The following is a 12,634-nucleotide window of genomic DNA, read 5'->3' on the forward strand; positions in this document are numbered from 1 at the left end:
TACAGTGCAAATGTGGAAACTCAATCTTCTGAATGATTATGTGATGTTGAAAGCTGTGGAATTAAGTCAGTGGACCTCCAACTCAGGTGTGTTTTTTTATCAACTGTTATATACATATATTCACAGCTGTTCACAACACTTAAAGAGTAATAGAATACCTCCTGGGAGGCTGGGTGGTTGTTTTTGTTGGATATTAGGTTACATTTTACATTTGAATTTAGGTTTTTATTGTATTTCTTACTTCTATTGAGGGTCAGAGGTGAAGGGGGGTCAGGGGAGAACCTAACTCAGTAAACCTGATGAATGGCTTTCTTTCATCTGTATGTGTTTTTTGTTCCTGGCTGCAAGTGCGTCAGACCCTTTGGGTGAAGTGTGACTCAGGTGGGGTGGGAGAACTTGGATGCTACTATGTTTATCATTGCCCTGAATATTCCAGAAACCTCTACAGAAACTGTACCCCTCTGTTACAACTTTTTCCATCTTGTAGCAGTAACAGTCGACACATTTACATCACCGTGGGGTGAAATAAAATTAAACTTTGCAAAACTCATTGGGTTAAACCACTGAATGTTATACAAGCCAATATGAATATATGAATGTCAAAAAAGTACTAAAGTAGTTCTTAAATGACACATTTTTTTCATGATCCAAAAGCCTGCACACACAACCACCAACAACAAATCAACAGGGGATCTTATCCAACAAGTCCCCCTTCTGACAAGTCATCTTCTGTTCCCTCCTCTTCATGCCCCTTCCCTGCCATCCATTGCTCCTGTCTTGCACTGAGTAGGCAGTTCTGCAGCCAATATGACTGATGGGCAGTACCCTCCGCTGTCTGCTCTGAGCAGGACCATCAGGGTAAAAATGATGCAGTCTGAGATCCTGGCTGAGTGGTCGTGACAGGCTATGGATGTGCCCGCTGCCCCCGCTGCTTTCAAGGGCATTTCATCCAGACGAGGGAAAGGGATGGGGAGCTCGGAGGGAGCAGCCGTACATCATCCGTTGCGAGGCACAGGACAGAAATAATGAAGGGGGCTCATTCTACTGTGTAGGAGAAGGGCCAAAACGCATCTGGTACAGGCCTAACAGATCATCAAACAAAATGTCAGCGACAGGACGGGAAAAATAAATGGAAATAATCACCGAAATGGAAGACATTAGCAAAGCAATTGACAAATCAATACACAGACAGATTACACTGAGAGTGACGGACATGATCCTACCTTCACTGCACAGAAGCTCAGGTAAAGTAGAGCAGACCCAGCAGGCTTGACTCAACCTAGCAACACCTGAATGTAGCTAGAAGTTCTGATTCCAGAAAGATGTCCAAACAGACAGGATCCCTCCTCTCACACACTGATGGATTTCCAGAGGAGCGTGAATCTAGTTCTGGTGGGTGTAGCTAAGGGGCACCACCCTGCCTTGCTTTCCTCTGCCAGCTCCCGTCCAGTCCCTTCTTCTGTGGTGTAGAACACACACTAAGGCTATTGAAGAACAGACAGCCTCTATGTCTACAGTATACTCACTGGCTCTCTGGGTGCTGTTAATGTTGGCATCTGACAGCATTCCCCTCTCTGTTTTGCATGTGCGCCTGCCCTGCTGCTGGGGCTTTCACCTCTGCCAAGGAGAGCTGTAAGGCTGAGGTTGTGTGTGCCTGCCTCTCAGGGGAAGGGAGTGTCCGCCTGGTGTGACACACTTGATTACCCTGGCTGATTGGGGATTTTTTTTTGGCGGCTTCCGATTACAGCCTCCTAAAAATGAAACTCTGTCCTGTGCTTTCCCCTGTAATTTGTTCTTCTGGTCATCACATCAGTTTCCTCAAACACTAAATAGCTCTCTATTCTATTTACTGCAAACACCAGCCTGCTATCACATAACCTGTTTCAAAATTGCAACACATGACACCCATAGTATCTCTCTCTTCCTGTCAACTGACACCCTGGGTGAGCTTAGAAAAATAGGGAAGTAGTCCAGTGAGGGACACTCCCACTGAGTTATAGTTAAATAGTGAAGGAGCAAAAAACAGCTCAGTGTCCATGAGACGATGAGCAATAAGAGATATGAATAGTCTGAATGGAGATTTCCATTTATTTATCATCAAATTCTAAAATATGGATAACCAAACGTGTGAGAAACACAAATACATGGTTCCTTAACCTTGAATTTCCCTGAGTTTTAGCTCAGGTGTTCAGCAGTGGTTCTCCACTGGTCGGGACCCAGAAGTGTGTCACAGAGCCGTTTTCAGTGGGTCGCAAATGTGTGTTGAAAAGTCTGTGAAGCAGTTTTTTAAATGTTTGTTTCTTTGGGTGCATATGATGTACCATCTGAGGTCCAACTACACAATTTTCAATTAAATAAATCTGATTGGTTGACAAATATTAGCAATGTGGGTTGAGAATACTTCATGAAGGAGTTGGTAGTGGCTCCTGAGGCTAGACCAGTTAAGAACCACTGATCTATAGCAACGTTCTTCAATTACATACTTTCTTTTATTTTATTATTAAGCCAACGTTTTTTAATTCTATCATTCATTTACACATCATTCATACCTACACTATTTGTCATGTAAAGGGTGCTGCTCTTACACTAGTGATACACCAACACATTAATTAACTAACCCAAATACAGTTCACCTCAGCTCTAGGTAGCTTTAGCAAATTAAAGCAGATATGGTTATGGTAAGTTTAACTGCCTCTTTTCTGTACGGGTCATTTGCCCTTCTTACATCAACATCATTTTCGGCAACAGGAAGCCATTCTCAGTGAGCTCTGACAAAACCTTCAATGAAACAAGCGCAAAATAACCATTTATCAAAGTTAGCGACTAGCTAGAGAAAAAAAGGCATAAATCTAGCAGCTAAAACACAGACCCCCCCCCCTCAGGCTTAGACATTGCTGCCTTTAATAGGCCTGGGTTGACATTATATTGTTGCTAAGACAGTAAACACTGCAGTTGAATGTCATATCTAATAATGCAAAGAGTTCTGCCTTGGAGGTCCATGCAGCATTTGTAATTAGACCAATCGTGAGTCCTATCTGGCAGAACTGTCAATATTCATGTTCATGAGCAACACAAACAGGTCCAAAGCATTCCTCTTGCATACCAACACATACACATACCTGATAGAGGAAGTGTACGTTGCATTCAAGACCTGCACTTGATGATTAAAAAGACCTAAGAGGAATCCGTCTGATCTGTTCAAAGGCTTGGCCATGCAGTGTCAACTTCAAAACTGTGCGTCCTAATTTAGCTCCTTGACCTGCTGAAGAGACCTCTGGTTGACTCTTCCTGCCCCATGAGATCCATTTTCCTCGACTTGAACACTTCCCTTTCAGATGTGACCTCTGCTAACCTTTCGAACTAGTACTTCCTCCTATCTCCCGACAAACAGGCCCCTCTCGTTCAGGACATTCCAGTGTGCAGTGAACTTACGTCAACGTGTTTCAGTTCTGTCTCAGATGTTCTTGTCTAAAAGGTGTTAAGCGTTAAACCTCAGAACATGACAAATCTGAGCAGACAAGCGGAGTGGTGTTCAGACAGGCCAAGTGTGATACAAACCAATCGCAGGAAATGGAATTATCATGTAACAGGGTGTTAAAGGAGTGCCTGCTCGTTTTTCCAAGAAGAGGAAGCAAAATACTTGTGTAATAGCTTTTGCTGCTCAATTTGCTTGGCAATGACTCTCATGATTATTTTATGGATGACAGAATTTGTACAATAACTGCCTTATCTGTCGCTATGTTAACCAGCGTCAGTGTACTTAGTAACGCTGAAGGACCTTTAAGATAGCGCCTCAGCACAGTAAGAGGGATCCGTATCCATTATGTCTTATCTCAGCAACTTTCCGTTGAATTATGATTTGGACACCCAGCAGAAGTTATTTCCCGAAGTTGGAAAAATATATTGAGAAGCGAAAGAAATTATATTTTTAAGGATGTGAAGATGAAAAGTGCAATTTTTCAAAAAGAACGGGAAGGATGTATTCCATTTAAGCCATTATCTTGCAGTAAGTGCTTTTAGGGCTCCTAGTTCTACCATTTATCAACAGTGTTTTTACGAAGGTGAGCCCTACATGTCCTTACCAGCTTTTTTGTCAACCTGAGCTGGCGTTCTTGTGACAACTGCACTGATCTAGCTGTTATTTGATGACGCCAATAGTGTCTCAACCATACTCACACATAGTCTTTTGGAAATTATCACACATCCAGATTTCCCCAAGGATACAGTTTTTCTATGAAGACTTACGGGATTTTGTGTGTCCTGAGGGGATGAATATGGCCTCTGAAAATCTGCCAACCAAACAGCCTGACAAGCCCTGTTAATCACCAAGTGGTGCCACTCCCTACCAAATATCCATTCCCCGAAGTTACCTGTACACCAAACACACCTCATTGTTTTGTTTATGGATAGAAGTTATTACCAGAATGGAATGTAACTGAAAGCGAGCCATTTAAACTTGTCACGCATATTTCAGTGGAATTACATAAGAGGACGTAATTCTTTTTTTTTTTTTTTTCAACACAATTTGAAGTTTAACTCAATGTTGGTAGCTCTAAGATAGCTTTGGTAATGCTGCTGCAAAATATATGCATTCACATATTGTAAATATACAGTTTTGAGCCAACTTGGAATTGGACCAGTTTGGTAAACACACAAGCTTTTACCACCAATGGAAAACCCACGACTCCAAAGATTAAATCTAAGAAGATTGGATTTTCTCTGTTTCTCACAACAAGAAAAAAACAAAAAAACAAAGCAAGGCACCTACATTCAATTCTGCCCTACAAAGGCAAAAGGCAGTAACTTCAATTTTTTTTTTTAATTAGTTTTTGTCATTTTTGGAACATTACAGATGTGCTATATTAAGTGGACAAATATCTTGAGCCAATTGTGTTGTTTTTTTTGTTGAGAAAATAGTAGGTTGTATTTGCCTTAACTTCCAAAAGCCCTTGAGAAACCAAAGCAGAGTCCAGTAACTTCACTCATCAGGGTCTTTGCCTTTGTACTGCAGCATTCAGGAATGCTCAAACTGAGTTAAGGTCTTCTGCATTTGTTTTGCTGCGGATCAAAGTGAAGTTACTGTTTTACTGCAGTAGAGTTAAGGTGTTATGCCTTTGTTTTACTATCTGTCATTAAGCACTTCTGACACATACAGTAGCTTGACTAAAGTGTAGCAAAGAAATAGTGTTGGTTGTGTTATTTTAACCATGCAACCAAGTGAAATACAGTATCAAATGGAAGTTAATGCCTTTTGCCTTGGCATGACCCGTTATTATTGTACAGGCAATGCAAAGGTAGAGTACATTAACTTCCAAATCAGGGTCAAACGTCAGAGCTAAAGGTTTTTATGAACATTAATAACCTGATTAAAAAGACAGAGAATTGCCACATTTCCAATATTCTGTCTGCAACTCATTTGGCTGGAAAACAAAAAGACTTTAAAGTCATTTTCTCAGTTCTACACTCTGGTGAGTTAAGGTCTTTTGCCTTTGTAGGGCAGAATAGTTTGGTCAAAAGTATAGAGATGACAGGAAATTTGGAGAAAGATGGAGAATAATACTGAACAAAAGTCAGGAGTGAACACTACAGCTCAGTCTCCAAGTCTCCAAAAATGTCACAGGGGCAACTCTTTCAAGGGCACAAATACCTGTTTAAGAAAGGGTTGGCTTTTATGACAACTGTTCTTGTAATATATGTGCACAAATGAAGAAGGGTAAATAATAAGGTCAGGAACAACCGTGCTTTCATTACAATGCACCCCATTTAAAGATGAAAATCACAGTCAGTAAAATAAGGATAGGCTCTGTGTCTGCAGTTTGTTGATATTTTTTTTGCATATTTGAATAAGGACACTCCAGTGAAACACGTGCATGGTAGAACGTATTTGTATTCAGTAAAGCCCTATAAGTTCAACACTGAAGAAGATCAAATTCGCCCCAAACCGATCATCAGCTGCATAAAGCCGAAGCTTAAAACCTACCGGTTTCGTTGGCTTCATGTTAACATTGACCCACTTACAATGACAGCATCACATGGCCATTCAAAATATTAAATAGGTGTGTTTCAATTATCTGTTCAATTTCCAAAATTAATTTCCAATTACTGGCAGCAGCTTGTAACAGCAAGACAAATGTAATTTCTTTGCTGATGAAGTTCCCTTGAAAATGCGGTCTTGTTGTAATAATGAAACTAAAACAACATGACAAACCATCGTTCACAATGTACAACATCTCCAGAACGCCCGATATGTCTGCTGACAGTAATTGGTCCAATAATTGGAGGAGACAGAGCAAGCACCAGCTGAATAATCCCCTGCAGCTTTTCCCTGCCACATGTTAGTAGGCCTTATGGCAACCTGTTGACACAATCCAAGAGACCCAATAGGCCACTGCTGGGTCCGCATAAACAGAAAGATAATCCGCCTTGCACACCAATTGATTCATATATAACATGAACAGGCAGAGAGAGAGAGGCAAAAGTGTCTTTGCATCCTACTGAGCCGAGTAATACTCTTAAATTCAAGGTTGTTAAACTTGTTTTTTTTTTAAGCATTACACAATTAATGTTGCTTTGTTATAAAATGCAAACCAAAAAGAGATGCAAGGTCATATGGGTAGACAGCAGATGTTTACATTTGGAAGCAGCAACTCTCATGGTAACAAAGTGTAGTCCAACAAAATTAAGTTGTACCAAATCTCATTTACTGTACTTATTCAATTAAATCCAAGGGCTGAATTTTCCTCCTACACTGTGAAGTAAGACATCATTCCAGCAGCCTCTCTGTCACTTTTCTGTCTCTGATGAGCTACAAAGACTTTACTTCTTCAAACACAAAGACGATGACTCAAATTTGAAGATGTCACGAGGGAACGCTGATGAGTCATTTGGTTTGCATTCAACCTCCAACACTCCAATTAATAAAATGATCCTGCACTCCGGTCTCCTTGGTGTGATAATGAGCGATCCTCCGTCCGGCCAGCTGAGCTGTACCTATGAAACTGAATGCAAGATGACTCATCAGACGCTTGTCACAGCTTCCTGGCTCCCCGCCTGCTCCGAACACTGCTCCTGAACCAACCTCTGATGGGGCCATGATTTATTAAACACATGCTAATGTATTTTGCATTTAAAGCGACTAAATGCTTCAGTGCACTGGTGGAAAAGCTCCTCCAGCAGAGATTTGTATGTGTTATCCTTGAAGAAGACTATTTGCATCATCAGTTTTGTTTTTGTTGAATGTGGCAGAGTTGCAGATTCAAAGCAGGCGGGAAATGTTTTGGTAAATGTCGGACATGTTAACAAATGTCCACTTTCCTGACAGCTGTGATGTGCAGATCCGGCACATTCAGTAAACTCCACCACAATTCTCATGTGTATTAAAAACAACAGCAGAGCTCTGACCACTTTAATTCATAACCACAGAGGATTTCATCATTGTAGAATTATCTGATACCAAGCAGCTTAATGCTGCATAATCTACCCAACCTGAAAATCCTGCCCCTGAGGATATAAAACCAAGAACTGAAAAAAACAGATCTGGCCTCAGAGATGGAATTATATCCAACAAGATCACACAAGTCACACATAATCCTGCGCCGCGGGCCGGAGCCCCAAACTCATTATTGATGAATGAATGTCTACTTTTCTAAAACTCATTAAACTGTATTAAGATATGCGTTGAGAAGAGAAATGTTGTAAGGCAGAGGAGTGACTGCTGTGGTGACCCACCATCTCATTTTCAGTAATGGGGCGTATGGCAGAGGAGGCACATCCACTTTGTAAGAGGTATGTTGTGTAGGTCAGCACAGAGCAGCCTGATGTAATGAACTATTCCTGGGTCTGTTTAAAGGATCAATAGGGATTCATCACACAGCCATCCTGTGCTCAGCAAAAGGGAACCAGGATGCAGCAAGAGAGAAAACAGCGAAAAAACAACAATCAATGTCTGCAAAGCTGCTTGGAGGACACAACAGTGGCTGCATGACTGGAGAGGAAAGGGTGAGGGAGGGAGGGGGGTGTGTGGGACAGAGAGGACAACAACAACAACAGTCCAGGCACTGTCTGCAAAGTTGAAACGTCCCTTCAGCCCTAGTTTGTAGCTCGCTGCCAGTGTCCTCCAGCACAAACATCAGCTGCCATGACATCAGACTACAGGAGAGAGATAGGATGAGGGAATGGTTGAGAGGTGGAGGGTTGAGGGTGGTGGTGGTGGTGGTGGGGGGTGGGGACATGCCAGTGCAGCTGCTGCAGTCAACTCTGCCAGACACCTGCCTGGGCGGTGGGTGTAAACAGAGTAAATGAGAGCCCGCAGCATGTCTCCTCTCCTAGTCTCACCTCACACAGGAAGCGCACATGCCAACAGCAGAATATCTAAGCAGATGACATTACAAAACTAAAAAAAAAAAAAACGAAAGAGCAGAAACATGAGAAGTGAAAGCGGCAGCCCTACCAGCAGAGAGTGACAGTGAGGAGCCTGGGACGTGGTCGACACTTGCAGGATGAAAGCGGGGGACCATCCTTACACATTCACCTCCAGCTTCAGAGAGAGAGCGGGCCCTCTCCACCCTCTCACTATCTGCCTCCTCTCTCTCTCTCTCCCCTTTGTCAATCTCTCCACACGACTCTCTTGGCCCCTCCCCTCCCCTCCCCTCCCTTCCCCTCTCCACTCTCTCTCTCTCTCTGTCTCTCTCCACCTCCCCTCCCTCTCTGTGGAGTTGTGCGTCCAGCTCGATGCAGCCAAGAAAGTCAATGCCTCCGCCGGCCATGCTGCAAGGTCATGGTCTCCCTCTGCACACGGCGGTGCTTTACAGTTAGAAACTCAATAAAGTGTGCAGGGTTACTCATGTTGTAATTCAGCCATTTCACAGATTTCCTGCTAAAGGATGAGCCTGTGGTAATAAATGAGATGAACTGCTTTGGGTTTGTTTGCAGGGAAATTGCACAGACTTCTTTGGCAGTGAAGTGGAAAATAAAAAGGAGGGTAAATTATGACTGTGACAAACACGCAGCGGTGCAGACAAAAATCAATCAGCCTTCAGAGAAAAGGTTATTTTTCTGCTTTTCTTCCTCCTTAAAAGTCAATCAGATACAGAGGCTCTGAGATTTAAGAGTTAGGCACAAAGGGTGGAGATTATATTAATGAATTGTCTTTTTTTACATCATACACATGTATATATATAAATATATATAATCTATATACAATTTGAATATGCCTCTTTGATTTGAACCATTTTAATTGTCATATAAATAAATATTTTTCTGTGACTATCTAATCTAAACCTGTCTTTTTTTATTGTCTTTTTAGCTATATTCTTTTTCAAATGATATGGAAATGTATCATTTAGCAACAGGGATGGCAATGCAGTGTATGTCAGTTCAAAATAACTATTGGATGGATTGCCACAAAACTTTGAACATAATGTCTGGATGTCTAAACCTGATTGGTGGGTATTTTTTATGCCACCATCATCACGTTTAAAAATTTAAAATAGTCCATAACTTAGGTTAATTACTGAAAGCTGCAAAACTGGAGGCGTTCAAATCAGCTGCTGTGATCTGTTATTGGGTGTGAATTAGCAAATGTCTGCATAATAAGCTAAAGATGGTGAACAAGGTTAGCATGCTAAGCCATTGGTATATCAGTAAGTTAGCATTTTGCTCAAATGACAGCTGTGGCAACTTCACACTCATGTTTCGTCTTGTTTCCATAACAACAAAGGTAAAGTTAGAAAATATGAAATGTTGTCTGAACTAAAGCAACCACTTGTGTATAAGACACATGAACAAGATTACAAATGAGACATTCAGTTGACAGTTTCTAAGAGTCAGGGCTACAGACACGCCTTCATATGAAGGGCAACCTTTTTTGTGTTTGCTGAAAATTGCCATATTGGGATTTAACACAATATTACATCTGCCAGAGCTGGCTGAAAAACAAGCTTACAATTAGACACACAGCCTGATGATACAGGGAAGTAAAAACAAGCAAGCACACAGACAATAGAATTCCTGTTTTTTCTGAGCAGGACCTCCGAGGATGAGACTTACTGTTGTGTCTGTAAACTGCAGCTGGCATGGAGCGGCATTAATATCCTGAGCGAGCCTTCTCTATCCACCTGGGAGGAAGTTTGCCAGGGGTCGTGCCCTCTTCTAACCCTGGCACTCACGGGCCTGTCGCCACAACAACTGATGTGGTAGCAGGACTGCTGGCGGTGCCAGGAGGGACAAACAGAGACGGCGGGTGAGAGTGGAGCCTGGTTGCGATCTTACCACTGGGCCTATAGGATTACTGGTAATGGGATTTCCAACTAATGGCTCCTTCTGACAGGTGGTGTCCCTGTTTAGCTCAAGTTCAGCTTCGGCTATAAAAACACCAGTGTGGTTTAAAGCTTCCCTTGCCAGACCCCGTCTTAGGAAGCTGTTTATATCACTACTTGAAAGTCTTACTTTCTATTGTGAGCCCAAAAATAGACACCGGTGGGTTTGGATTATTTCCTTTTCTGCAAGAAAGCGCCTAGAAAAAAGGCAGGCAACTTCAAACTTCAAGATAATTTCATATAAAAGCACTGCCAACACTCAATTTAGTTCTGTTGTCATCTAAGCTGTATTCACCTTCACAAAAATGGGTTGTTCAAACAAAATAAAAACCTAGCAAAAAAGCTAAGAAATACTTTTTTAATAAAATTAGACTCTCGAAGACCAAATCAGAAATAAGATTTCTGACCTGAGTTTAAAATCAGTATAGACAGTGTTCTACTGCTTTCCACTTACAGCTGCATCTCATGGATCGTCCACCGTCAAAGTAATTCAAACAGCATTACAATCTGCATGACAATCTCAAATCACTTTCTGTTCTTAGTCACCTTTCCAGTGATATTTCAGTGGTTTTTATGTGCCCTTATTGATATTCAGGGCGAATTGTGAGAGCAGTAAAAAAGTCAAAATCCTGTGAAAAACCGGGAGTTAACAAGCCGCCATTACTGTGGTGGCATCTCCCATCAACAGTCTACGTAACTTTACCTCTTACAACAATGTTAAGGACTTCAGGAAGAATCTGTGACGTTTTACAGTTTTGAAAAACGGGAAGTGCACACACTGAATCAAAACCAACACTTTGCATACATTGCATACAATAACTAGCCGTGCGGGACTGAGATATTCTCCAGAGGTGGATCGACACAAAAATATCATAATAAGAAGTAATTTCTGCCCTCTCTGAGTGATCTGTAGGTGGTATAGTTTTCCATCACCAGGAGATTAATACAATTGTCTTGTATGAAACGTTTGTCTGTTAGCGAGCATCATCAGGTTACATGTGAGCTGCATGTAATCCTTACAGACCAGTTGCATTAGCAAAAAAAAAAAGATGATGTGCCAAATCAACATCTACAGAATTGTAGTTAATAGATTAAGCTAACTAGCTTGAATAATGTTATATTACACAACATTTCTTCACATATTATGACAGATGGTTTTCTCTGTTATGTCATCAGGTCGTTGTTGTTAAAGATGTCAAAAATTTAAAAAAATTAAATAATAGTAAGGTCGTCTGATTAAAAAATCTTCATCAGCAGCTATCTGTTTTTTTTTATCTAACCATTAAAGCTGCTGTCACAGTAAACGGGCAGTAGCATGCGCAGAGATGCCACCGCAGTAATGGCGCCACCGCAAGATGGAAGCGCCCACAAACCAGCCGTAGGAATTAGTCTGTTGGCTACACATTGACTCCCCAGGCTGAGTCACAATCAAGAACACTCTAATCAAGCACTTTGAAAGTAAATTTGTGGCCTGGTGTAAGGGAATGTTGGGTATCCTTTAAATGAGGTTGTACTGTAAGAGGATGTTATCCATAGTAGGCGTATTACTTACAGTACAGTACATGGTGGTCAGTACAACCTCTGCTTGGAGAAGCTGTGAGAATTTCTACACAAAAGAAAGCCATGAATGTAAAAACAACCAAACATTTAAGTTTAAACTATATATTTTTTTATATTTTGACTGCTTCACCTTGAGGTCAGAGAGTCCCCTTACTTTGGGCCTATATCTTTCATGAATATATTCAACCTCCATGCCTCCAGTGTGAAGGGGCTTTCACTTATAAGCAACCTTAATCCACTGTGTCGCAGATCATTCCGGCATCCGACACCTGCAGCAGTGAGGAATTTAAAAAATAAATAACACTGATTCCCAAGGGGCCAACATTAAGTCAGTGCTAAAAGCTGACTGGAGATTTAAAAACATGACTATGCAAAGTTGTTGTTATAAATAGGTTATTTATTCAACACGTATTGGGAAGCTCCTGAGGAAGCGGTGCCAGCTATATCTGCTTTGTCAACATGAGGCCGGGCAAATGTTGACGACCGTGGAGGAACAAATGTTAGTTTATTCACCATCACCATCACCTTTGGTATGAGGCCTTCCGAGGAAAATGTGATTTGGTTTTCTGCCCAAAATGAGGCTAAAGAAGACCGGTTCTAGGCTTGCCGCTTATCCAAAAAATGTTCCTGTTGATGTTTAGCTGGTGAGCTTTCAAACTATCAAATACAGGGTGAATTCAGGGATATTGGGACATTCTTTTGAATTCATGCCTTATATACATTTTACAACACATGATACATTTCTGAAGATGTTACCT

The 12,634-nt window shown here is 41.4% G+C and overlaps 1 protein-coding gene across 6 annotated transcripts in view; it reads right to left on the reverse strand.

Annotated features, from left to right (window-relative positions):
- iqsec1b (IQ motif and Sec7 domain ArfGEF 1b) overlaps positions 1–12,634 on the reverse strand; it is a 197,510-nt gene that overhangs the window by 35,041 nt on the left and 149,835 nt on the right. The window contains exon 1 of one of the 6 annotated variants that reach the window (XM_061041443.1): positions 8,450–8,578. The exons of the other annotated variants lie outside the window; for them this stretch is intronic. Within the exon in view, the coding sequence (XP_060897426.1) occupies positions 8,450–8,526 (77 nt within the window). The 5' untranslated portion in view covers positions 8,527–8,578. Of the gene's footprint in view, positions 1–8,449; positions 8,579–12,634 lie in introns of those variants that run through there. 6 annotated transcript variants of the gene reach the window in all.

This window comes from Labrus mixtus, chromosome 7 (genome assembly GCF_963584025.1).
Source record: "Labrus mixtus chromosome 7, fLabMix1.1, whole genome shotgun sequence".
NCBI classification, from domain to species: Eukaryota; Metazoa; Chordata; class Actinopteri; order Labriformes; family Labridae; genus Labrus; species Labrus mixtus.